General features: G+C 43.4%; 1 protein-coding gene across 1 annotated transcript in view; it reads right to left on the bottom strand.

Moving 5' to 3' along the window:
* Window positions 1-26,963, bottom strand: part of LOC119166712 (acetylcholinesterase) — a 338,783-nt gene that overhangs the window by 111,087 nt on the left and 200,733 nt on the right. Inside the window, exon 5 of the mRNA XM_037418035.2 lies at window positions 9,590-9,857. Coding sequence (XP_037273932.2) covers window positions 9,590-9,857 — 268 coding nt within the window. The remainder of the gene's footprint in view (window positions 1-9,589; window positions 9,858-26,963) is intronic.

Genomic DNA, 26,963 nt, shown 5'->3' on the forward strand with positions numbered 1-26,963 from the left:
GGTGCTTGGTCCCATCCTCTTTCTGGTATATATTAATGATATAGTTGACAATATTCCTGTGAAAATGAAACTTTTTGCAGATGATTGCGTAATTTACTCTGAAATAAACAGCATGTCAGATCAATTTCTTCTAAACGATGCCCTTCAAAAAGTTATCACGTGGTGTGACCAATGGCAGATGGCTGTAAACTTCGATAAAACTGTAGTCATGAGAATTGCCCAGAAAAAGAATCTTTTTGTCTTTAATTACTCTGTGAATGCAATCACTCTGAGAGAAGTAACTCAATATAAGTACCTCGGTTTATGGATAACTAATAAACTTAATTGGAATAAGCACATTGATTTTGTGATTGCTGCCGCGAATAGAAAGCTTTTCTTTCTTAGACGAGCGCTGAAACTTTCCACTCCTAATGTTCGTTTACTTGCGTACAAATCAGTAGTTCGCCCAGCATTAGAATATTGCGTCGTTATCTGGGATCCATACACAAAGACAAACACCAGCAGGCTGGAAAACGTACAAAAGAAGGCTGCGCGCTACATATTTAACAAATTTGGGCGCACTTCTGTTACCGAACTTCTACGACGAGCCGACTTACCGTCGTTAGCACACAGGAATCTTTTATCGCGACTGAAGTGTTTCTATCAAATAATCAAGGGGCATTATAAAATAGATTTTTCAGATGTGATTTCATTTTCAGCTGGGTACGCGACCAGACAAAGACACCAACTAACAGCCACCCCCCATCGCACACGTACTAACTGTTATAAGTATTCCTTCTTTCCCAGAACTATTTCCGATTGGAATAAACTTCAGAATTCACAAGTTCTACAGCCTTCACTAAGTTTGTTTGAGTCCCACCTTAATTAGCATTGTATACCAATCCTCTGTTTTTGTAACAACTTTTTGTACCCGAGAAGAAGAGCCATTTCATCTGTGTTGAATTGCACAGTTGTTGTAAATCATGTATCCTTTTTATGCACTGTAACCCACCTGCTAAAATCCCTATCAGGGATTGCAGTATTTATAAATACAAAAATTAAAAAATATTGCTTTGCTCCTGACGTAGTTGCCGTACATCTCACAACCATTTACACTAATTCAACCTGTTACCAGCTCATTTCTTTAGGGAACTACTTGTTTACGCGCATGCTGACCATCCCTTCGACGCCGCCACGGCGCCGGCAATTTCCACGGGAGTAAACGTTGATACACTGCATCGACCACTCTTGGCCTTTATAAAGGAAACAAAACTTTTTCTTTTTATTTAACTGATGCCGTAGGGCACACTGACCCCAATAAAAAAACGTTGCTCCGCACTGTCTGATAATCCCTTCCTCTGTTTGCACACGGTACCCTCGTCCTGCACATAATCCCTCTGCGGACTAACTGTTGGTTGCACGGAGGAAATGCAGCACTAACTCCCATTTTGCTTCCTTTTTGCTCCTTTGCGGCTTAGAGTACAGCTGCCTTTAGCCAGAGTTTAAAAATATGCTGACACACGCAGTTACGACGTGACCAAATGAATTTTGCTGACCGTTGAATGGGGCTAGTCAGACTATTTTTGTGTTCTAAAATATTGCTTAATTGAATCTCTGTAATTAATGACTTTTGAAGGAACAAAGACGAATAAAAATCTCAATGAGAAAGTTTTATACTGGTTTGCAAAAAGTTCAATAAGACAGCTTTGAACTTTAAATTTGTTAACTATCAGTGTGTTTCTGCTGACTACAATTGGCCGCGAAATAAAAAAAAATACCACTTGATAAATCCGGCCACGCGCCAGTGCACACGATCCTGTAAAGATTAGTAAATAAAAGAGATCTATTAAACGATATTATAGAGCACAATAAATAGTCTGACTCCAAGGCAACGATCAAAAACATGCGTTTGGTCGCGTCGTAATTGTGGGTGTCGGCAGATTGGCAGATTTTTAAACTCTGGCTAAAGATGACTGAGGCACCCGTATATATATATAATATAATATATATATATATATATATATATATATATATATATATATATATATATATATATATATATATATATATATATATATATATATATTATTATAAGAGTTGCGAGTGATGAGCCCCTGTGTTGCTATTTTTTTTCGTCATCGTCCCGTGTGCATCAGCCATGATTACCCTTACAAAAATCCTATATATGGACTTATATAAAAATCCCCATATATGGCTACATCAGGAATTGGGCATATCTGGCCCATATATGGAATCCCCATATATGGGCCGTATATAACCTGATTTCCAAATCCTGATATAGCCATATATGGGCCTTATATCCCCATATATGGGTGTTGCTGTATATGGCCATATATGGCTATGTATAGAAGCATCAATATAAGGTCTTATATGTATGCTTTCATGTATGGCCTTATATGGATACCTTTATATAAAGCCATTCAAATGATTCATCTATATTGGTTCAGCTTGTGTCACCGGCAAAAAATATAGCTGCTCAAATCATTGTTCAGGTAGAAATATACCTGTTTGTTGAAAGGTCTGCATGCACTCACTATCATCTCCAAAACAAAGGCAGTACATACCCCCTGAACATTCTTGTTCAATTAAGTTATCCTCAATATATCTCAAGTTATTCTCAACAACTATTTGCTAGAATGTAACTTGGCATCATATTTAAAGCTTGTGGATGGCACATGTCACTTTTAGTCCACTTTTCCTGAAGAGATACATTCTTTGTGCTTAAATATATTGCTTACTTATCGACACTTTTTTATTTATCTATTTATTTCATTACCCACAGCAGCAATTGGCATTACATTGAGGGAGCATTTACGAAAAGTAGTATACAAAAAATACATAGCCAAACAAATAATCAAAGTCTTCTGAATCACAATCTGCAAGAGAAATTCATATATAAATCGGAACATGTTCTAACATATAAATCGTAACAATTCTAACATGAAATAAAACAAATATTTGGGAGTGTAGAGGCAATGCTAGAAGGCAGCTGGTTCCATCTTGTAATTTTTTTGGGTAAAAAATCATTTTGAAACACATCAGTCTTGCATGCGATTATTCTTATCCTGAACCTATGGTCAGCGCGGTCTGAGACATAGTACGGTGCAAGTAAATATTCCGCTTTATCGATTCCGACTTGACAAAAATAAGTAGCATAAAAGAACCCAATTTGAGTTTCCTAAAGATATCTTTCACAGTGTGTTATGTTTAAAACTTTTCTCGTGTGTCAATGGAGCGTCCATAGTCAGTCAAAACGAAATATTGACTTGCTATTGACCGTATGAACTGCGTGTGCATTGAATAACTTAAATGAATTGATAATCAACTTTTAAGGAGTTCGGTCGAAAGTGATTGGTATGCAAGCTTGTTATGTACAAGTATTGTGACTAATGACCTATAGAACGACTGCTGAAACTGGTGTCTATAGGTCTCTGTGCACGTGGGAACGGAGGCATTTAACAATATTTCTTGCCAACGAGACACTAAAAATGCACTTTGTAAACGTAATCCACTTTCCATTTTGCCAATAATGCATCATTAACGTAACAGTGGTAAAGAGGTCATTCTGCAAAAATTCCGGTGTAGGCATCGATGGCTTTCCGTGAAAAATCGTCTTGTCAATGATCGAAAATTGAGAGAATGCAAATAAAACAAATATTATAAATTTTCGGATATGAGTGATGATCGAAATCATGCAGGTAATTTGCATGGCATGCAAGTGCTCTACCGCACAGCTTTGCTTCTGCTCGGAAATAAAGCATTAATAACTTCCTCTTGTTGTAAATGCAAGGTAAATAACTGTCATGCTTAACAAATACATGTATCCTGCATACAGGTTTCACAACACAACATTTAATATCGCAGCTATATTGCATGATACAAGCGTGCATTGTCATCAAGCATCACAACACGTTATTACCAACGTGACTTCGCGGTCCAAAAAGAGCCAACCATTACAAAAGGCACACTGGTTACTGCACGTATTCCCTCACGACTGCGTAGTGGGTGCATAAAGTTCTAAAACATTTTACACACATTATATTGAGAAGCACGTTGTGCTGGGCGAGTTGGTACTTCATTTTAACTTATTTGCGCGAAAAAATTTGAAGTGTGAAAGGAAGACACCTGGACACAGCGCACACTAACAACTGAAACTTCATTGGAGAAAACAGACATATGTATGCGATTACGACAACACGTGAGGTGGGAAAAAATGATTAGATGAGCAGACATCTGATCATTTTCTTTTACAGTGTGGACATCGTGTGGATGACGGCACTGCGCTGTCATGTGGGAAGTATTATTTAGAATTTATTTATATAATTGTAGATCACAAAGCTTCTCTAAAGGAATTAACAACCATTCTCTAACCAATCATCATATTGTAGAGAGTGTGGCTGCGCGCCCTTGTTTGGAATACGGTAGTTAAAGCTAGATTCAGTGACACGGTATAGCGCGGGAAATCGGAGAGGCGTATTTCATAAACAAAGCTGGGGATTCATGTGTCACGTAACTCTCACTTATGTTGCTTGCTACTGAGGTAGCTTTCCTGGAAGCGCATCATTTATACTATCTGTCTGCTCATCTAATTCTTTTCTTTCACCGCACGTGTTCTCGTAACCGCATATATACGTATGTCTGTTTTCTCCAACAATGTTTCAGTTGTCAGTGTGTGCTGCATCTAGGTGTGTTCTTTTGTATTTTAATTTTTTCGCGCAACTCAGTAATTACGTAATATTTCTTGTTCTATAAACTGTGTTACCCGTTTTTTTACACAAAATGCAGCCATGTGCGAAACCTTCATTGAGACACTTTCAACCTTCTCAATTACGCAGTACTATTCCAGAATTAAATTTGTTCAAGTAGCATCATGCAATAAAGAGTACACACTAAGTGATTGAATTACGCACAAGAAACAGGATCGATACTGCTATCACGTTCAACTGTGAAAAACGGAGCTTAACGGTCCCTCAGTTTTTTCACATAGTAGCAAGCCCTAATGCATCATACCAGTTTATTTGTCGGCTTGCGTAAAAATATCTACAGTGCTCACGGATTAAAACGTGACATCACATTATTTTGTGTAACTATGTATGCGGGTATGCGCAGTTCCTCAAGATAACCACGTGATGTTACGATATCAGTAACGATAATGTCGCCTGTGATGTACGCATTCCAGTCAAATTTACACTTATATCACCCTGATTGTAGATGGCGGAAACGAAATTACGGGCTATTCTTAAGTTTTCCCATTTTGATCCGTGACATTGATCCTGTTTTGAAGAATCAAACTAGCAACAAAATTTTAACTGTGTGTCCTTATCAAAACACACGTAAATATAAAAACAAGTGGAACGTAGACGAAGAAAGATAAATTTAAACGCAAGACAAATTCAAACGTGGGCTCATAAATCTCATGACACCCTTGGAGTTGGAGATATGCAACTCTTTTTCATTTGTAATTGCGCAAGTTGTAATTTATCCTTGGTTTTTCCTCAAGCGTTAAAATGAGAAAAGTACAACACAAGTATATTTACATCATTATATTTATGAAAAGTACAATGGCACGAAACCAACATTTTCCTGACGTAGATTTTTTGATTAAATAGAGCACTGTCTGGATCAAGTGAAAAAAAAAGAAAGTGTTGTCATAATGCTTAAACAAAACAGCCTAATGACGTAACCACGATTAACGTAAAGTTATTTACTCAGCAAGCATGCAATGTGGTATGTTTTCGAGTTATCATAATATTTATGAACAACGTGCGAAGGTAATGAAGATGATGAACTTACCTTAACATTTAACCGAGAATTGTCTTTCAAGGAGCCTGTTAATCCTGATAACCTGTTCACACCTTAAAGCCACCACGTCCATTCGTACTGCTTTAGGAAGAAGTTTTGAAGGAACGCTTGCCCGCAAGCGTGGGTATCCATTTTCTTCTCGCACGAAAAGTTGACGATCGCCAATCCAGCAGCGTACAGACGCACACGCACACAAAAACACTTCCACGTCCGTCCACAATTTCGCCACGTACAGCGAAGAAGATTCCCGAGAGCTGCGCGATTATCTTGTGTAAATTGGAGCAGTAGTTGAACACGAAATAAGAGCAAAAGGAATGAAAACTAACAAACTCGATCAGCATGGCACCCATGACTCCGGCGAGCAAAAAAAAACAACAATGACGCGGACGGATACAGTGCACGCAGGCTTGACAATGAATATTGCAATAGACACTCCATTACTCCTTGAGATCAATGATTTACGCACTTTTCACTAGAACTAAATTTTCCTGAGCTTATTGGCGAACGAGGTTTCATTTTTTAACTATTATTGACGCAATGTTATTACCATACGACTGAATGTTTGCGCAAACTATTTTCTTTGTCGTTACTTGAAATGGGCCGCGGCACTCTCTTTCCTGCTCTGTCGACAGACTGGTGTAAGCCACGGCAGGGCTTCACGGTGCCTACGTGCGCTCCTTCGAACAACTTTCTCCGAATTGTCCACCCATTCGATGGGCGCCCTTTTTTGTATTTTTTTTACTGTGCGCACCCCTTGCAACCTAGCAGTCAGGCGAGTTTTTCCGGACAATGGACTTCAACTTCCTTCCGCGGGCCCAGAAAGCTGCACGTGCAAGACCTTTGAGACAGGCATTCCGTGGAGCTGAAATCGCTGCTTCGTGTACGCTGGCTACGAAGACGCGTTTCAGCCGAATTTTCATCTTATTACGCAAGCATTTATAATGATAATAATAATATTCAATCAACCAATAATCAATCAATCATTTTTTAACCTACCAAAGAACAACCATAGGGTCTTTCATGCTGGCACGCGCGAAAATAAAACAAAAACAAACAATTCATTACAGACTGTCCACAGAAATGCAAATCAATAAAAAGAGCAAAAACGAGCAGTCAAAAAGAAATCAACGCACAATGAAAACAACAAATAAAAGAGTAGATATTCATGGAATGGGACTGAAAAATAATGTAGAATATACATAACCGTGCCGAAGGCTTCCTGAAAGACGGAAAAGGGAAGAATCTGTGCATGTGCAAAGCTACGTTAGGACAGGGCAGCCCTCACTGACAAAAAGAAAATGACTGTAGACTATGAAAAACATAACGAATTAAGAAAGTTGACGTTAGATAGACTCAGTATTCTGTAAAGGATAAAGTGTTGAAAGAAGCTGGCAGGTACATGCAACGGTCGATTCTCTCTCGGTAACTTACACGGAGTTTCAAAATTATTACAACCGAGAAGGGCAGAATATCTCACCCTGAACTAGCTTGTAAAGAAATAACAGCTCAGCGCGATTTTGCCAGCCGTTAACTGATGGCAAATTTAATATTCTAGCAGTGTTGAAAGGATTCTAGTGAAACGATGAGGGTAAATGCTTATGAAATTTTTCTAGACTCACTGAGTGGCGCTACTGCTGGATTTAGCAGGGCCATTCCAAATCAAATATGCATATGTACTCAAGTTGACGACGACATATCGCGGTGTACAATTTGTAGAAGGCTGTCGGAGAACCGGATCCTCGCGAGATGTTGAGCCAACAGGAAGAGAATGAAGGCCTCGCATGGCAGCACATTTAATGCAAGTAGAAAAAATTCAGCATGCTATCAAAAAGAACACCAAGATAACTGATCTCATAAAACTTACATAACGACACAGTATGACAGCATATGGATTTGCTGTTGGACGTTTTGCGAAATACAACAACAACAACAACAACAACATTAATAATAATAATAATAATAATAATAATAATAATAATAATAATAATAATAATAATAATAATAATAATAATAATAATAATAATAATAATAATAATAATAATAATAATAATAATAATAATAATAATAATAATAATAAGACACTCATATCATTCTGACATGTCCGAAAATATCTAGCCACATTGAATGAAATGCCAGTGTCCGGGTGCCCATGAATCTCTATACGCGAGTGTACGCTTGTCAGTTTGGTGGGTATGTACCGGCATACATATCTTATAAGTAAGTGCACTACCGTGTTGGTGTTGAAAGGATATGTTCGCAAGCAGTTTGAATCGTTACGCGCCTGCACAGCAAGGGGCTGTTTACATAATGTAGAGTTTGGCTTAGGTATCACGCCAGCCCGCACAAAATGTGTCATACTAATTGTATTCACAAGGCAATGTTTAGGCTAATCCTGATGATGGCACGTGTGCTTTAGTGACCTCGACCAAGTAATGACACACCGACACAAAATAGAAGTTTTGTGAATTCGGCAGCCTACGTTAAATGTTGCTATAAAGCTTCAGCATTTCATTACATGGTCCATTAAATATGTACCACGTGTGAATCAGTTGCACCTTTCTTAACGTACATGTCTATGACGTGAGATTTATTTGACGCTTGCAAACATTACTCTAAATTAATTGTTCACTTGTGCAATCATAAAATTTTCGATAAATTTACAATGTGCACAGCCAGGAACATTATACGTAGCCAAAGGAAGCGCAAGATGTATTTTTGCAATAAATTAGTACCACTTCCATCTTGAATGTAATCATAATAGTGCCTGCAAGTTGCATTCACGTAAGTTCTTTTTGTTTTTGAAAATACTCCCTTAAACATTGCACTGCGCATGCAATTATAGTAAATGGCTGCTGAAAGCAATCGCAGATGAGGGGTCAACAGGATTAATAGAAATCTTGTTATATGAAGGGAGCATATGGCCATCAAAACTTTCAAATAATCAGAAATTTTGTCCACCGATGTGGAAGCTAAAAGTGCATTGAAATTACTATTTCTTGCTGACACTTTAAACAATGCATAATGTGAACAATATAAGTTGCATGCATTTTGTCTTTACATAATACTATATAGGATTGCTCTATAATAATAGCAAGGTTCGGAAGCTTCAATACGTTTTGTGACTTGACACGATTCCTTCCTCGTAAAACATGTCTGCTCTCGTATACATTATTTACGTCGTATTAATTGCAACTTATTGTTTCAAACCTAAATGCCATGAAAAATGTACGAGTAAATTACACGAATGCATGCATATATGCATTCAACTGAGTTGCAACTATCACGTACACAAAGCTGACCTGAAGTTTCGGTTTTTTTGCATGGCAGAAACAACATATATATTTAATACTCCTATTGTTATGAAAAATAAGCAGGTCAGCTTTGTGTACAAATTGTTATATATTACAATTCGCATAAAAGTGTGATCACGGTGCTAAATATATACGTGGTTCATCCCAAATAAGAGAGCACTTCCACATATAAGGATCCACTCGATATGTTATATATGGTGTGGCCGTGCCTTATTTGGCCGGATTTGACCCCTTATATGGGCCAACCGCGTCATATATGGCCGTATATAACCCCATACATGAACCGACTCCGCCAGATATACATCCATATATGCTTATATGTGGCCACATATGCTGCCATATATGCTTATATGTGGCCACTTATGCTGCCATATATGCTTATATATGGCCAGATATAACTTATATATGGGCCATGTATGGCGTTTCCGTGAGGGTACACGCGCACCAGCTCGCTCGAGCTTCCGTTCTCGTCTTACCTGAGTCATAGAGCTCTTGAGTGTGTCAAGGTCCATGTCGTCGAGCTTCTCTGACAACAGTTCCGGCCAAGGCCGTGGCCAGACGAGAGGCGTTAAGCCCTCGTCAGAGGTCACGCTGGTGAGGAGGTCCACGCGGGCGTTGAAAAATCCCTTGCGCACAGCCACAGCGGGGACCTTGGGCAGGAACTGGTCGTGGTAGGTGGGCACGAACGGGAACAGCTTGTGCGGAACCGCCTCGGACGATGCCACCACCAACTCGTCGGCAGACCTGCCCGACAATAGCGCAGCGAGAGTGTTTTAAAAAGGCATATAGATAATCAATGACTCGGTTTAGACTGGCACCCTGAAATCTTTAATGCCATATGTTTCGCTATCGTAAATTCATTACTAGCGGGGAAAATTAAGGTTGAAGTTTTCTTTTTATGATTGAGGTATTCTTGGTACTTTCGTGTATTTCGCTAGAAAACATCTCAAATTTCGTATACGATAGGTGTATGGCACCCACAAATTACAATGTCATTCGTTTTTATTAATTGGAAGCAACATAGAATCCAGTAGACACCTTCAAAATCTCTTGCGTCACGGTGTTTGGCACGGTAAATCGTAAGGTGGCGTCCCCTCTCTGATTTTTCGGACTTACTAAGCTTCGTGTGGAGGTAAGAGGGCTGTTTTCAGGATTTTGGAATTGCCCATTACTAATGCACAAAAAATCGTTTTGCTCTTCAGTTTGCCTTTAACAGGGGGGCGCAAAGTTCTTGATGCATATTCATGCATGCGTTTGCATTCGTTCGTGTGCATATAAACATGCAAACTGATAAACTCTGTGGGGTGGTAAACCCGTGCTTATACCCGCCCTGCCCACCTGCCATTACTTGTGCTGCTCAAAGGCAATGGTATTTCGAGGCTGATGTATAGATGGTGACATACCCTTTGTGACACCATAACGTTGTTAGTCTAAGTTAAAGGGGAATGACGTGTTAACCCAATACTTAGCGGTTTCAAGCAAAAACTTGAATGCAGAAGGCAGAGGCGGCGCCAGCGGCAGGAGTCCCTATAGGTCAGACTAACAATAACGCAACGCAATTTCTCCACCTCACTGCGCCATCGAATCAACTCAGTTGCCCTGGCTGCCCTCAAACCTGAAAAAGTTACGCGCCCGCTGATGGAGGGTCTGTTATGTCTATACATATATAAAAATCATACTGTCAAAAATATTACTTTCAGTTCAAAAGAAGCCCTAGAAGTTACCGGCAACCGCACCTTTGGAAAGGCGTCTGTGAAGTCATGCGCTTCATTGAGCAGAGCGGTACCAAAGTTTGAGCCGCTGCCTATATCATTCAAGTTCAGTGTCAAGCTGAAGAAAGCTAAATTATCTCGATTTCACGAGCACGGAACGTCGTCGCAATGCAGACACTAGTGCAGCAAGCTAGTTACGTCATGGCTCACCAGTGAACCACTTTAGTCTGCCCCTTAGACTGCTCGCGTGGTCAGAGACTGGATTTGAGACAAATGCATATTCTGTTCCTTGCGTTACTATCGTGGCAATTGATATGCGAGCACGAATTGGGCCTTAAGAAAGTTTTTGTAGTGTTTTATAGTGCCTATAGATGCCTGTTTTCGGTATGTGTGCTAAATGCATATAAATTGTTATATAGATGTCTCTCTTCCAAATTGGCACCTATACGAACACCATTTAACCTCTAGTTTCACTTTCGAGAGCAGTTTGAGGTTGTTATTCATGCTAACAGCCAACATTGATCTTTGGGAACATTATCGGGTTCAAACTAACCCTCTAGTTCAACCAAATTTCGGAAAATGACCGTAAGCAGCCGAAACATGGTACGCACCCGACATCTTACGTCAACGAGTTCACATGTCACGAGTGGCTGAAGAGCAGAGGTTCAGGAGAGAGAGAGAGACTCTATTTATGGGACCTAAATGGAAGCACGTCCCAGCGTCTGTATGAAATGGGGAGGGGGAATAATGGCATGAAGAGGTGAGGAGAAGAGAGGGAAGTTTTTTGCCGATGATATGACGGTTGGCTTCTACAGCCATTTGTCCTGTGTACTAAAGGAAGTGAACCACCTTGAAGACATGGAGTGGCAGTGGGCAGGAAATATAAGGTCTTTCTGTGAATACACGGGAAGATGGCAAACCAATGCGTAACCGTAGAGTGTCGTCAGTGAAAAGGAGGTAGTAGATCAATAGTTAAACAATCAGGCGTTTTATTGATATAAATGGTAGTTAGACCTTCAAAGCAATTGCGTTCTCAATTCTTACCGTAGTACTCGACATTGCAAAGCGTAACTGCTGTAACGACGATGCACCAAGAATGCGCCACGCGTTTTCAGGACTATCATCGGCGTGACGCATGAACGGCGAAAACACGAGTGCGTATGAAACGGAGGCAGATTAGTCTCACATCTGAGTGCGAATAAAAGTTAAAAAGTCGAAATAAAATGCATACAGAAACTGCTGGTTCGTTTTATTCCTCTCAACTTTCACTCTTCTTTAATTTCAAGCAACAAATTACACAAATTACGCATGTTGCCTCAAATAATTCTCGCAGTGCTATGCACCACAGCAAGTGATGTCAGAGCTCAAATAACTACGCAAAACCATTCCTTGTTGTTCGTCAACTCTTCCATGTTTGTTCGCGACCCTGCAAAAAGGGCAAGCGGCGTTCATCTTGAAATTTCACATCTTTTTCGGCGAGTAGTGCTGCAAACCTTGACAGGTGTGATTGCAAGCTTCCAGTTCATGCAAAGCACCTGTCGGCTCAAAATGATCAGACCTGATGAGGGGCCCCTTGAAGGTGGCGTTCACCGACAGAGCAGCTGATACGCGGGTAGTCCCGGCCAATTCGTAGGGTCCTTTTTTTCTCGTCTTATAGCGGTATAACTATCTGCTTGTGTGCATAAACAGAGCCAGCAGTATGTTAAATTCACTGTGGACATTTGAATTGCAAAGACACAGAATAAAAGGAGACTACTGACAAATTTTTACGTTAGCATCGTTTAAAAGTCGGGAAGAAAACACTCCGACGCCGACTGTCTGTTTCGTGCCCCCTTGAGCCACCGCCACAGGATAACCAGAATCACGACTTCTTCTTGGGAACCACAAGTGCCGACGACTTCGCCGAATCGCAACGACCTGAGATGGACTTGAGGGGCCTAGCAGAGTATCTGCAGGGCAGTACCTCCGTTGTATAAAAGACATTGAGGCGAGGATTGGCATAATTTTTCGTGAAAATTGACGTCCAGCTAAACAAGAAGTTCTTTCCGGCCCAGGCGAACTACCTCATCGTTGTGCCAGCCAAACTGCGACGAGAAATTCTGCAGGCTCCACCAACTATCTGACGGCTGGCCACCTTAGTATTTTCTGCACACTCGCTTGGATACAGTGTACTAGATATACAGGGTAGCGGGTTGAGGGAGCGATTACGAGCGACGCTTGTCACGTTGACAGCACGAGATGACACCAGAGCGTGGGCTGTATATATGAAACTGGTGGGTCGCGCTGAAACACAGCATAGAATGATCGCTCCGTATTTCGGTGCATGCCCCGTTAATAACAGCCGCTACTCACTGAAATTTCCTGGCTAATTTGGCATACGTAGATGTGGTAGCCGCTTGCGAAATCGCCCCGCTTGCGATATCGTCCCACATGCAACAACGCGTCATGAGAAAGGAACAGTGTACGCTTCAGATTCTTCGATCGCGATGCTGATACCCCAAATTTTTAAATTCAGCTGGGGTGCGATGCAAGATGGCCCGAGCTTTTCGACAGACAAGTTTGCTCCGAGTTTGCTCTGCAGTTGCCACGGCATGAAGACAGTACGGAGTGCGTGATAGGAGCGTTGATAAAAATGGCTACAAGAACGCGCGTGGCGTTGGAAACACATGTGGGACATCTGCGGTGGTTATCAATGAAACACCGTGTGCGAACACGGCCGCGTCACTACTTAGTCAACATTTTGTCAGTGCAGCGACGTTAGCGTGATTGCCTATGTTTTCGCCAACAGAACACGCGCCTCGTGCCCTTCGTGTCCTTCTTGTCTCTGTGTCGTTCTGTTCTCGCGCCAAAACCATCGTCACGCTTGCCACAGGCGTGTTCGGGGGTGTTTGTTTTCCTTCGGACAGGTTCTTTCGTTCCACCTGCAGCATAGAAATTTCCACTCTCGAAGGCAGCAAGGGTGCACACGCAGCACTCTTGAGCTGCTCGTTATGCTTTTATCAAATATTGCAGATATGTATAAGGACAGGTGGCCACCAGGGGCGCTCGCATCATGGAGGCAACATGCAGGATGAAACTTAGCAGGATGAGCATGATCTATAAAGGAAATGGGGGAAAAGCTGACATAAACAACTACCGTCCTATAACAGTGACATCAGTGGTCTACAGGCTGGTGATGCAAATTATAAAGGAAAGACTGCAGGCGTGGATAGAGGATGAGGGGCTGCTGGGGGAACTGCAGAATGGGTTTCGGAAACACAGGAGGTTGGAAGACAATCTGTTCTCACTGACGCAGTGCATCGAAATAGCAGAAAAGGAACACAAGCCCCTGTGGCTAGCATTTTTGGATATCAAGGGAGCGTACGATAGCGTAGTTCAAGAGGAATTGTGGGGAATACTGGACACACTAGGCGTGGAACATGTAGTCACTAATCTTTTAAAGGGTATCTATAAAGGTAACAAGGTAGTTATAAAGTGGGAAAAACAGGTATCCAAGCCTGCAGAGGTAAAACGGGGGCTTAGACAGGGGTGCCCCCTGTCACCCTTATTATTCATGATTAGATTAGAGGATTAGAGGCAAAATTAGAGGGAAGTGGACTGGGCTTCAACCTCTCTTTAGTCAAACAAGGAAAACTTATTGATCAGGCACTACCAGCATTAATGTACGCAGATGATATAGTGCTAATGGCCAACAACAAGGAAGATTTGCAGAGATTGATGGACATCTGCGGTAATGAGGGAGATAGGTTAGATTTTAGATTCAGTAAGAAAAAATCAGCAGTCATGATTTTCAATGACAACGAAGGTAGTGAGCTTAGAATACAGGAGGTCACGCTAGAGATATCAGATAAATACAAATATCTGGGCGTATGGATAAGCAATGGGACCGAGTATCTGAGGGAACACGAAATATACGTGACGACTAAAGGTCACAGGAATGCAGCAGTCATGAAAAATAGGGCACTGTGGAATTACAATAGGTATGATGTTGTGAGAGGAATATGGAAAGGGGTCATGGTTCATGGGCTGACGTTCGGCAATGCGGTCTTGTGCATGAGATCAGAAGTTCAAGCAAGATTAGAAATTAAGCAACGTGGAATAGGCAGGCTTGCTTTAGGAGCTCACGGGAATACACCAAATCAGGGAGTACAAGGTGATATGGGATGGACATCATTTGAGGGCAGGGAAGCTAGCAGCAAGATAAAATTTGAGAAACGATTGAGAGAAATGGGGGAAGAGCGTTGGGCTAGGAAGGTTTTCAGCTACTTGTACATGAAGAATGTCGATACAAAATGGAGGAAGCGAACCAGGAAGTTGACTGGTAAATACTTAGAAAACAGCAGGTGGCCAAACCAAAAAGAACTATCGGTTAAGAAGAAAGTGGAGGAAACGGAGACTGACATGTGGAGAATGGGCATGATTAAGAAGTCCGCACTAGAGATCTATCGAACTTTTAAGCAGGAAATTGCCAAGGAAAGGATTTATGATAATACTCGGTGTAGTTCTTTACTGTTTGAGGCCAGGACGGGAGTACTGCGAACCAAGACTTATCGGGCCAAATACGAAGGGGTAGACACAGTATGCAGTGCGTGTGGAGAGGAAGAAGAAACTGCCGAACACTTGATAATGTTCTGTAAAGGGCTTCACGCTATAGTTCAGGATGATGGCGCAGAGTTTTTCAAAGCACTGGGGTTTAGGGACCGGGAGGGCAAAATAAACTTTAAGCGGGTAGACTTAACCAGAAGGAGGTTATCTGATTGGTGGCTAAAGTCAAGACACGAGTGAAAATTAAACTCTTCACTGCAAAGTACGAATCCTCAAACTCACTTTTTAAGGAAAAAAAATAAATATAGTTTTAGGTTCATTAGGTGTTACGGCTTGGTGGCGCTAGCCGCCGCCCGATCTAAAGGGTACAGCCATATCCATCCATCCATCCAACACGGCTGTGATTGGTAACGTCGTGAGCGCGGTGAAATTGAATGCGATACATCGTAGCCGCGTGGTGACACCACTTTATTTCTGCTTGCGTGTGTGCAGAGTCTGTGCGATAAAGCTGACAGATAAAATGTGCCGCTCGACGTGAGTACTACTCCTTGGCAAGAGAAAACGTGGTGGGCGCACCCGATGTTCACCACGGGCGTCTGTCAGTCGAACTGATTGACGCGTGAACTCGGACACAAACTCGTTGATTCTGAGAAGGCCCGAGTTAAACTCGGTGCTGTGACAGTGCCAATGTGACTGTAAAGCTTTGATGAAGTGAACGCTAAGCGGCAGGTTCTTTGCATATAAAATAATTTGGTGAGCTTACACTACATGTGCAAGGCTGGAGCCATGGAGAAGGGTATGATAACTTAGCTTCTTGCAGCTTTTTAAGTTGTTCCTCTACTCATGATCGTGATCAGCTTCTAAGTGCAGACTGCATCACCTCTGTCTCATGTTTGATTTAACTAATTGACTGAGGCTTATTGATCACTTCACTGAGGTGTCTTGCCTTCGTTGATAAGGCTTCAAATAAAATGCAATGATCTCGGGCGCAATCAGCAAGGTACTGATCAGTATGAAGCTAATAAACGCAATACTGATTAACAGGAAATTAATTAGCATGGAGTTAATTAGCATGGATTCACTTAACGTGCTCAGTATTGACGTCGCGGTAATTAGCATAGCTTAGTTATCTCATTATTCAGCACGTATTAGTTAGCCTGGTTCTAGCTTGACATGGCTTCATCAACACGGTCTTCTTGAGATGTGGCGTAGTTGCCTGTGCCTTACCATGACATGGCGTAATTAGCTTATTCATAGCATGTCATGACCTAACTAGCAAAGTATATTGCTCAGCGAAATAGATAATTAGCCGGATGCACGTGCTTGCGTGCTAGCAGATGATGACAACAAAGACGACGCGCACCAGCCGAGCAGTGCGCTTGAATGTACACGCTCACACGTGGCCTCGCTAGAATGACCGACACGTGGCCTCAGATTTAGCTGCGGTCGCGATGTTGAAAGACGCTTGGCCAGTACTGATCTCAGAAGCCACCGTGCTGATTATTCTAAAACAGACTTAGTGCAAGCCTTAGAAGCTTGAAAATAAATTTAAACACCCCTACCTCTAAAAAATATCATCACGACAAGTTTCTAAAACTTTTATTGCATGGGGGCACATCTGCACTAAGTTGAACGACAAACAAATGAAAGGAGATGCCCCTGGTTTGAAAAGACCACCTATCTTCAGCGATGACTGGTTCCATCGTAACCAATGAATCGCAGCATGATGAAAAGTGGATTTGACGTTTTCGTCCTGTTGGCTCGTTCATATGAGGGTGTCGCCAGAGCTCGGGAATATCCCGTGTTTAGCGAAACTTGATGAATTGAATGGGGCAGCGTCAGGACTCAATTATGTATCAGTATTAGTTAGGACTTATTTCATTATGAGCCCTAACTAACTATCCCACCTTTCCGTTATCAAAACTTGGCCGATTCTGCATAGAGCCCCTTAGTTGTCATACGTGTTCTAAATTGTGTGCTATGGTAAATTATCATTACCTTACTTTTTTTTTATTTATTTATTTGTACCCTCAAGGCCTACAGGCATTTCAGAGGGGGGTGGGTTACAAGGTTATACAAAAAACTAAAAAGCAGCAACAAAAGTAGTAAGCAGATAAGTACAAACATACATGGGCCCTAATCATACAATGTTAGCTAGTGCTGCACGAAACGGTTGTCTTCGATTGCGGCGGTCAGTCCGGGAAGGCGGTTCCAATCTTGTGACGTCCGAGGAATAAATGACTGAAAGAAGGCATTGGTGTTGCATGGTATTGTTCCTACTTTGTGTCGGTGATCCATACGAGAAGAAATATATGAAGGAGGAGTAATTAACTCACTGAATAGGGGCGAATTGTGGTAGTAAATTTTGTGAAAGAGACAGAGGCGAGAGTGTTTGCGGCGCGAAGTTAGAGGGGGTAATTGAAGCAAGTTTTTCATGGACGTGACACTTGCCGCACGAGTGAAATTACCGAGAATGAAACGTGCTGCGTTGTTCTGCACGAGCTCAAGTGATGTCACCAGATAGTCATGGCTCGGGTGCCAAATGGATGATGCATATTCGAGTTTAGAACGAACCAATGATTTATACAAAAGTGTTTTTAAAGAGGTAGGTGCAGAAAAGAAGTTGCGGCGAAGGTAGTCAAGCAGGCGATTAGCATTATTAATAACGGTATTAATATGAAGCGACCAGGTAAGATCAGTTGTTATGTGAATTCCCAGGTATCGGTACGACGTCACAGGTTCAAGAAGTGTGTTGTTAAGGTAATAGGAACCCGTCGAAAGGGCTGTTCTTGAAATGCGTAAGACTTTGCATTTAGTTGTATTAAATTCCATTAACCATTGCTCACACCAGTTAGAAATTGCATTAATGTCCGATTGCAGTGCCGTAACGTCGTTATCGTTGTTAATTTCTCGAAAAATAACACAGTCATCTGCAAACAAGTGAATATTAGAGAGAACACAGCTAGGTAGGTCATTAATGTATATCAAAAACAAAAGTGGTCCCAAGACAGAGCCCTGGGGAACGCCGGAATGAACAGAACTGGGTGAAGAGTCATAGTTATTGGCTGTGACGAACTGGAAACGATTAGAAAGGAAATACTCAATCCATGCAAACAACTTAGGATCTAGATTTAACTTGCTTAGTTTGTAAAGGAGTAGTTTGTGAGACACTTTGTCAAAAGCTTTGGAGAAGTCGAGGAAGATACAATCAGCGGATGAACGGCAATCTAAAATTAAGTGTAGCTTGTGGGTTAATGAAAGCAATTGGGTCTCGCACGAGAACTTCTTTCGAAAACCATGTTGCGCGGGTGAGAAGAAAGAGTTAAATTCAAGAAATTTGACCAGATGGGAAAAAATTACATGTTCGAGAATTTTGCATGGAATGCTTGTTAGTGATATGGGTCGGAAATTGTTAGGCGTATGTTTGTTACCGGACTTATGGAGTGGCACCACCTTCCCGACTTCCCAATCCACCGGCAGGATGCTCGTGTCGAGGGTCTGCTGGAATATTTTGCACAAAATAATAGAGGAATACACAACAGTACTTTTTAAGAACTTCGTATTAATAAGGTCAACACCGGGGCTCGATGAGGGTTTCAGTGACTGGATTATTTTACTTACACCACCTGGGTCAGGAACAATGGGGTCCATGGAGAGATAATTACAGTTCTGAAGTTCAGGTATTGAGGGGTTAGAAGAAACAACAAAGTTCTGGCAAAAAACTGCATTGAGTAGGGAAGAACATTCGCTACTGGGTATAATGGAACCATCTTGCCCAGTTAATGTAATACTATTCGTTTTAGAAGGAGTGATCACACGCCAAAACTTTTTAGGGTCGTTAATAAGCATAGAAGGAAGGGTGCGCTGAAGAAAGTGTGATTTGGCAAGTTTTACTGCTGCAATGTATGCTTTGTTGGCGGTTGTGTATGCGTTGCATCGGTAATCACTCGGGGATTTTTTAGCCAGACGATAGCAGCGCTTTTTTCGATTAGACAGCCTGTTTAACTGCTTGTTGTACCAAGGCGCCTCCGGGTTAGAATTTATTGTGCGCAGAGGGATGTATTTATCAGTTAGTTCGTGAACTTTATTTTTAAATAGGTTCCAGTTTTCTTGAACGGTAGGCGTATCAAAATGCAACAAGCAAATGTTCAGAAAGCAAGCTAGTTCATTGCTAATAGTTTCAAAGTCCGCTCTTGAGTAGTCGCAAATTTGCTTAGTTGAGGTCGTAGCCTTGCTTAGTGGAACGTTTATATTAAATGAAAGGAGCGAGTGGTCGCTCAGACCGGGTAAGTATGAAATCGGGGAAGCAAAATTAGCGTGCGTAGTTAATATCAAATCTAGTATGTTCGCGGTCTCTTGCGTGGTTCTAGCCGGTTCAGAAACGAGCTGGGAAAAAGAAAATAATGAACAAAGATTGAGAAATTCTGTTGTTTGAGATGAAGGTGGTTTGGATACGGGGGTTTCCGAGGACCAAGAAATATGTGGGAAGTTAAAATCACCCATAAGAAATATAGGAGCAGTGGGGTGTCGTGTAGAAACAATATTCAGCGCATCGTGTAGTTCAGACACAAACGTTGGGGGATATGAAGGTGGACGGTAACAAACGCCCATAACAAATTTCCGGTGCCCAATGTCAACGCAAGACCATACAGATTCTAAATCAGTGTGAACGTGAATTAAGTGAGATGGATAAGACTTTTTGACAGCAAGTAATACGCCACCGCCTTGACGCAAGGTGCGATTGCAGCGATAAATGTTAAAACAGGACACGTCGAAGATTTCACTATCATGAATGTGTGTGTGCAACCATGTTTCAGTGAGTGCTACGATGTCTGCGCTAACGGTGTTAATGACAGAGTTAAGGGATTCCCGTTTGCTTGTTACACTGCGAGTATTTGCTAGAATTACGGAGACACATGGCATCGGTGCTCTAGCTCCCCTCGCGTGTTCCTAGCTGGTAGGCCTGCCGGACAACGCAGACGCACTCGCCAAAAGCGGTGCGGCGGACGTGGCATTGGGAAGTGGCGCAGTCGGTGGCGCCCGTTTTATTTCTTTTACGCTGTCAGACACGGTATCGTACATGAAGCACCGGTCATCTATTATTAGTTTGTTATAGCGCAATTAGAATTTGGGAGAGTGGGGTTGGCCTTTGCCGAATTCTACAAGTTTCTTTCTAGCCTGCCTAGTTGCGACTGAGTAATCTTCCGATACCGCAATGTCTTTAGTTTTTAAAACAGCGCGGTCGGAAAGAATCGCTTCCTTCATCTTGAAGCTGCGAAATTTAATGATGACCGGACGAGTTTTGGAGCTAGAAAAGGTGCCTATGCGGTGAACGCGATCGACATCGTTTCCAGTAATGGCTTTTCCTGTCGCACTTGATAGTGCAGCTAGCGTCTTCTCCTCTGTTTCTTGCCACGATTCCCGCGAGTCCGGGATGCCAAAAACGAGCAGGTTACTTCTCCGTGACCTGTCCTCTAGGTCGTCCAGGCGAAATTGCAAGACGCCCTGCTGTGACATCAAGCGTTCTGCAGCGTCGCTGACAGCCGCCAGGTCACCACTCATCTGCTCTATCACATCCGACTTTGATTCTAAGCATTCAAGACGGCCGAAAATGTCAACCAGCTTTGTTTCTATTGCCCGCTGGCCGGACTTGATTTCTCCGATATCTGTTTGAAGATCCGCTTGCCCCTTAGTTAATGCGATTGTCCGTTCGTTGATGTCGTTGAGTATCTGAAGCATTGTGTTCATTTGCTCCGAGTTCGCATCCTGAGGTTCGTCGGGAGCTGTGGATTGGTTTCGGGGTTTAGAAGGACCAGGGTTAGTCTCTATGTCACCTGACAGAAGCAGCAACAGCGCGACATCAACGCAATCGAGCAATGTTTCACAAAGCACTTGTGGGCATGGGAGCAGTATCAAAAAGCGATTGTTAAATCGCTGTGCGAAAAGTGAGAATTGATTACGCACCTGCGGGGCGTAGAGAAGAATTTTCGGCATGGTTTCACGAACGCTGCTCCCATGCCCACTAAAGGCAAGTGTGCTGCGTGGCTTGTTTATATCCGTGCGCCACAGTGCTGCCGCCGTCACTTTGGCCGTGTTCCGGGTGAACGTCGAGTTGCTTAGTCGAAGGTTGATACCGTCGCAGCCACGATTGTAGATATCCAGCACGTCATCGCCAGTTGAAGCTTGAAAGGCCTGCCCAGGATCGATGCGCGTAGGACGAAATGGCCAGACGAAAAAGACGGTCAGCGAAACCTGCGGGGCGTAGAGAAGAATTTTCGGCATGGTTTCACGAACGCTGCTCCCATGCCCACTAAAGGCAAGTGTGCTACGTGGCTTGTTTATATCCGTGCGCCACAGTGCTGCCGCCGTCACTTTGGCCGTGTTCCGGGTGAACGTCGAGTTGCTTAGTCGAAGGTTGATACCGTCGCAGCCACGATTGTAGATATCCAGCCCGTCATCGCCAGTTGAAGCTTGAAAGGCCTGCCCAGGATCGATGCGCGTAGGACGAAATGGCCAGACGAAAAAGACGGTCAGCGAAACCTGCGGGGCGTAGAGAAGAATTTTCGGCATGGTTTCACGAACGCTGCTCCCATGCCCACTAAAGGCAAGTGTGCTGCGTGGCTTGTTTATATCCGTGCGCCACAGTGCTGCCGCCGTCACTTTGGCCGTGTTCCGGGTGAACGTCGAGTTGCTTAGTCGAAGGTTGATACCGTCGCAGCCACGATTGTAGATATCCAGCACGTCATCGCCAGTTGAAGCTTGAAAGGCCTGCCCAGGATCGATGCGCGTAGGACGAAATGGCCAGACGAAAAAGACGGTCAGCGAAACCTGCGGGGCGTAGAGAAGAATTTTCGGCATGGTTTCACGAACGCTGCTCCCATGCCCACTCAATTTCCGTGATGCTTACGCAGCAAGCATCACGGAAATTCTCGAGTGGTCAACAGATTGGTCTTGCAGCATGAGCGGGTACAAAATATTGAAGAAAAAATGCGAAACTCCTACACTAGTTCTACATCGTTCCATATCGAGCATCTTAATCACAACCTGTGGTCGAACGTTTTCCCTGTCAGCGAAAGGAACAAAGATGTGTCAATAATGCGCAACGAACCTCCTGCATTTATGTGAAAAGCCTCCAACAGTTCTGGAGCAGTGGTGTGCCTGCTTGTCCCCAGAATATAAATTTTATTAAGATTCCACTCACACTTGTGTGAATTGTAGTGGGCCGGCAAACGTGCCCGACCTTTACCTTTAATGACATGTCGTGTTCCCGCGCACGCACAAGAGTTTTCAAAACTAATTGGATCGGTTCACTATTCACTACTGGGATTCATCTCTATTCAGCTTGAATTGTAGAGGAGTCTAGTACACTAAGTATGGGATCACGTCACATAACTTTTCTCACAACGCAAAGCTCCCTTTACTTCGATTACTTGAGTCAGTCTTTGATTTAGCCAATTGTGCAGCTGTTGGCTCGGTTCTTGTACTCAATGCTATGCCATCTCTGTGACTTGCTCTGTGATGCTGACACACCTAAAAGTGCCGACTTCTTCACATGAAACTGTCCTAAAAAAGTAAAAATGGTGCTAGACAGCAGGTTGCAGAACTCAAAATTTAAAACCATCTTATTTTCTCCTCCGCCCCTTCTAGGCTGGTCCCTGAAGCAATGTGGATCAATTACCGGAGCGGCAATGCTGCCGCGTGCTGCTGCTCGGCTCAGTGTGGGCAAGAATGAGGACATCATTTATACCTTTGCGGACGTTTTCTGAAGGCGTTTAGTAAACTACATTTCTCATTGTGCTTGACGAGAAACTGTTGTGCAACATAACCTTTCCTGACATTTGAAAACTCACTGATCCCTATTACATCTCATTTATCACCCTCTAGCTCCTCGAACAGTACAGCTAGACTTGCCTCACTAGATAAGATTCTAGCGTTAAACGTTGCCAAGTTCAGGCTTTTATGGTGGCCTGCCCCGACCCAGAGATTCTTAGCACCCTCTGCTGCATTGGAGATGTGACCGCCGTCGTGGTTAACTGCTTCGCAGCCGGTGGGAATTGAGGGCTATATGTTATTTGATGTATGCCTGTGGGAGGTAGTGGCTAGATACTGCACAAGCGAGGCCAAACCTTCTCTGTTGAGGTAGTGCGATGCGGGCGGTGGTCACCGGTGAGGTCGCACCCCAGGCTTCTAATGCAATTCTATCAACACAAGGATATTTTTAAAATCCATTTGGGAACTACGCAGCACCGGCATTCGAGCCACGGTCCTTTTGCACGCGAGGCTGATACTCTTGCCTCTACGCCATCGCTGCTTCACAACATAACACATTTAGTATAAACACACGGCACTCTAGCTGTATATGCGAAAATGTACAAAAATAGTAATAACTATCAAATTAAACATATAAACAAATCTCTTTAGAGACTAAAGTGTCCTAAATATTGTCAGACATATCTGCGACCTTTGTACTTCTCGTGGTGCTTTTAGTCACCTTAATTGCCCTAACTGATACGCTCCTCGTCAATGTCTTGACCAGTCATGTCGGGTCCCAGTCTCGACGTTCTCTGCGATCATCGTCGTGCGTGCCACTGCCGACGTAGTAACACATCGTAGTCGTCGCCCGATGTCGGTGCTGACCTGGCGGCGACCCCCTATGTTAGGCGTAATGGTGGCAGGCGATACCAGGTGCTGCACGCTGGCGCGGCCACCCGCGTACTGTCTTTGGCGGCTTGCTTTAATAGGGCTTGCGCCAGGAACGTCAGCGCTTGTTGCGCATGGTTGCTGCAGCCTGCCTTGGAGAAGATTCAGATCTTCATCTACTTCCCGGGACGTTTACATCACAGGTTCCCGAGTCGATATCCTGCCGCTTCCGCTGCCAATGCGTTTGCTGGTGGTGCGACCTTCTTTCAAGCCCACTTCGACAATGCCAGTGCATCGTTACTCGCGTCGCAATCAGAGGTCGGGACAAGCGCATCGTGCTTCACTTTTCGGTGCACGCGCTCGCGCAGTGCCAACCGTTCTCTAAACTTCGGTGTCACCTTTTTTTAAATGCGAATACATTTCTTATTCGGGCTATGTTAGGCATCCGACGTTGTCCTCAACGGCGTCCGCGCACCGGCAGGTGTTATCTCTCCGCCAACACTCCTCTCACGTTGCAACTGCGGCGGGCACAGCGCTTATTCTCGCCTCTAGCAGCTGAAGCGTTTGGTGCGAGAGAGTGTAGGAAAGCGTAGGTGCAGTAGTTCACCCCTTCTTCTTTCTCTGTTCGCGCACCATACTCCCATGTGCTCGCGCTTCTTCACTCTACCGTTCCTGGCTGTGCCTCACAAAACATGCGGAAATGTGTGCTCGAGACGCCGCTGTGAAACGCCAACGCCGAGCGGGGAATGCAGTACCCCACTCTCTCAACCGCTTGCTCCTCACACTAGCGCGTTCACTGGCTGGGCGCTTCTCTAGGAGATGACAGAAGTTAGTGAAGGCGAACTTCTGACGGCAACGGTACCCTCTCTCGACTAAAAAAATGCATTCACATTTCCTCACGATTCCCCTCGCAGAGGTGGGGGATTGTTTTTTTTTCTCTGAAGGTCTCAAGACACTGGGTCCCCAAGCTACGCTGCGTAGGTTCCCCTTGCATTCGGAGGATCAGCAGAGTTTCAAAACTGGGTAAAATGCAGGCAGCGTTGGATGGAAAGCTGGGTGGATAGATGTAACCGGCTGTGCCCTTTAGATCGGGTGGCGGCTCACGCCACCTAGTCATAAAGTCAAGTGCTATCCCTATGTGTTGAAGGATTGAATTTCACTCAACTTTTTGTAGCCACCAATCAGTTAGCCTCCTTCTGGTCACTTCTAACTGTTAAAAGTCTATGTTGCCTTCACTGTCCCTAAACCTCAATGCTTTGAAAATTTTCGCGTCATTATCTTACACTAAAGGGTGGAGCCCAATAAACGCTATCAAATGTTCAGCCATTTCCTTCTCTTTCCCACACGCACTATATAACGTGTCTGTGCCTTCTTATTTAGCTCGGTACGTCTTGGACCACAATACTCCCGTTCTGGTCTTGAAGAGCAGAGAACTACCCCGAGAATTGTCTCTTTTTTTGCAATTTCCTGCTTGAAAGCTTGGTAAGTCACCGGCATGGGCGTTGGTGTCAATGTCATGCCCCGTATAAGTATGCGTATCTATATAGATAAAAACGCAAGAAAGAAACAAATCTCGAAAAAGGACACCGGCACGCGAAATCGAACGTGGGACCTCCGCGTTGTAAACGCGAGGCGTTAGCCACTGAGCTATCTAGGGGTATCTCTGTCAAGGTTCAAACGGCAAGCTCGTTATACCTACAACTTACGCTGTTGGCGGGCATCTCAGGGGGGGGGGGGGGGAGGGACTGTCGTGTTTCCAGCATTATGAGCAAGATGGCGCAAAGAGCGTGCGGCGGCTCTTATTTCTCACGCGTACTTTGGCTCGCGGAGAGGAAGGGAATGGACAATCTCTCGAGCGCCCTTACCTCCCGGTGGAGAGGACCATATGTCTTGGCTGCCGGGGGGCTTGACTGGAACGATTCTGTTGTAGTTAGGGGCGCACAAAGGTCACTGCGATTGCTGCACAGCCTCCGTTTGCGAAAAGGGTGCGCTTTTCAGACACAGCGAAATGACTACTCAGACGCTTATTCGCATTCATCTGTACCTGTAAGTACGTTTCGTGCGTCATTTGAACGTGAGGAACACGCAAGGCACGTTTTGATCTGCTCACCATTCTGAGCATCACCTTCCAATATGTTGCTATCGCGTTCATTGCTCCGCCTTTGCGGCAAAACTGTGACTTTTTCAGTACAACTGGATGCCCGTTATCCTTATTTATTCCGTATCTTTCGTACTCCCTTAGGTACTCAGCCGCACTACTTATTCATACGCCCCAATATTTGTATTTATCCACAATTTGTAGCGTGAATTTCCGTTTCTTATGCTCACTGCCTTCTTTATCATCAAAAATAATGATTGCTGACTTTTACCCACTGAACTTCAAATTCAACCTATCTCCTTCATTACCGTAGATTTCTATCAATCCCTGCAGATCTTCCTTGTCGTCTAATAATACTAAATCATCTGCATGATTCAATGCTGGTAATGACTGTTAAATTAGTTTTCCTTGGTAAGCAAAAGAAGGCAGAAGCCAGGCCGACTTCCCTCTAATTTGGCTTCTAGTCCCTGTAGATACAGCACAAGTAAGAAAGCCCGCGCTGTATCTCTATAGGTTTGAACACCTGCTCTTTTCATTTTATAACTCTATATATATAGTTTAGAAGATTTGTTAATACATCTTCCACATCTAGTGTGTCTAGTATTCCCCACAAGTCTTCTTGAATCACACTATCGTAAGCTCTTTTCATATCTAGAAATGCCAGCCACAGGAACCTGAGTTCTTTTCCCGCTATTTCAATACACTGCATCAATGAAAACATATCTTCCTCTAACCTCCTTTGTTTACGCAATCATTTTCTAATTCTCCCAGCACCCCCTCACTCTCTACTCATGTCTGTAGTCTATCCTTTATTATCTGCATAACAAACCTGTGAACTAGTGATGTCACTATTAT

This window comes from Rhipicephalus microplus, unplaced genomic scaffold, assembly GCF_043290135.1.
Source record: "Rhipicephalus microplus isolate Deutch F79 unplaced genomic scaffold, USDA_Rmic scaffold_12, whole genome shotgun sequence".
In the NCBI taxonomy this organism is placed as follows: Eukaryota; Metazoa; Arthropoda; class Arachnida; order Ixodida; family Ixodidae; genus Rhipicephalus; species Rhipicephalus microplus.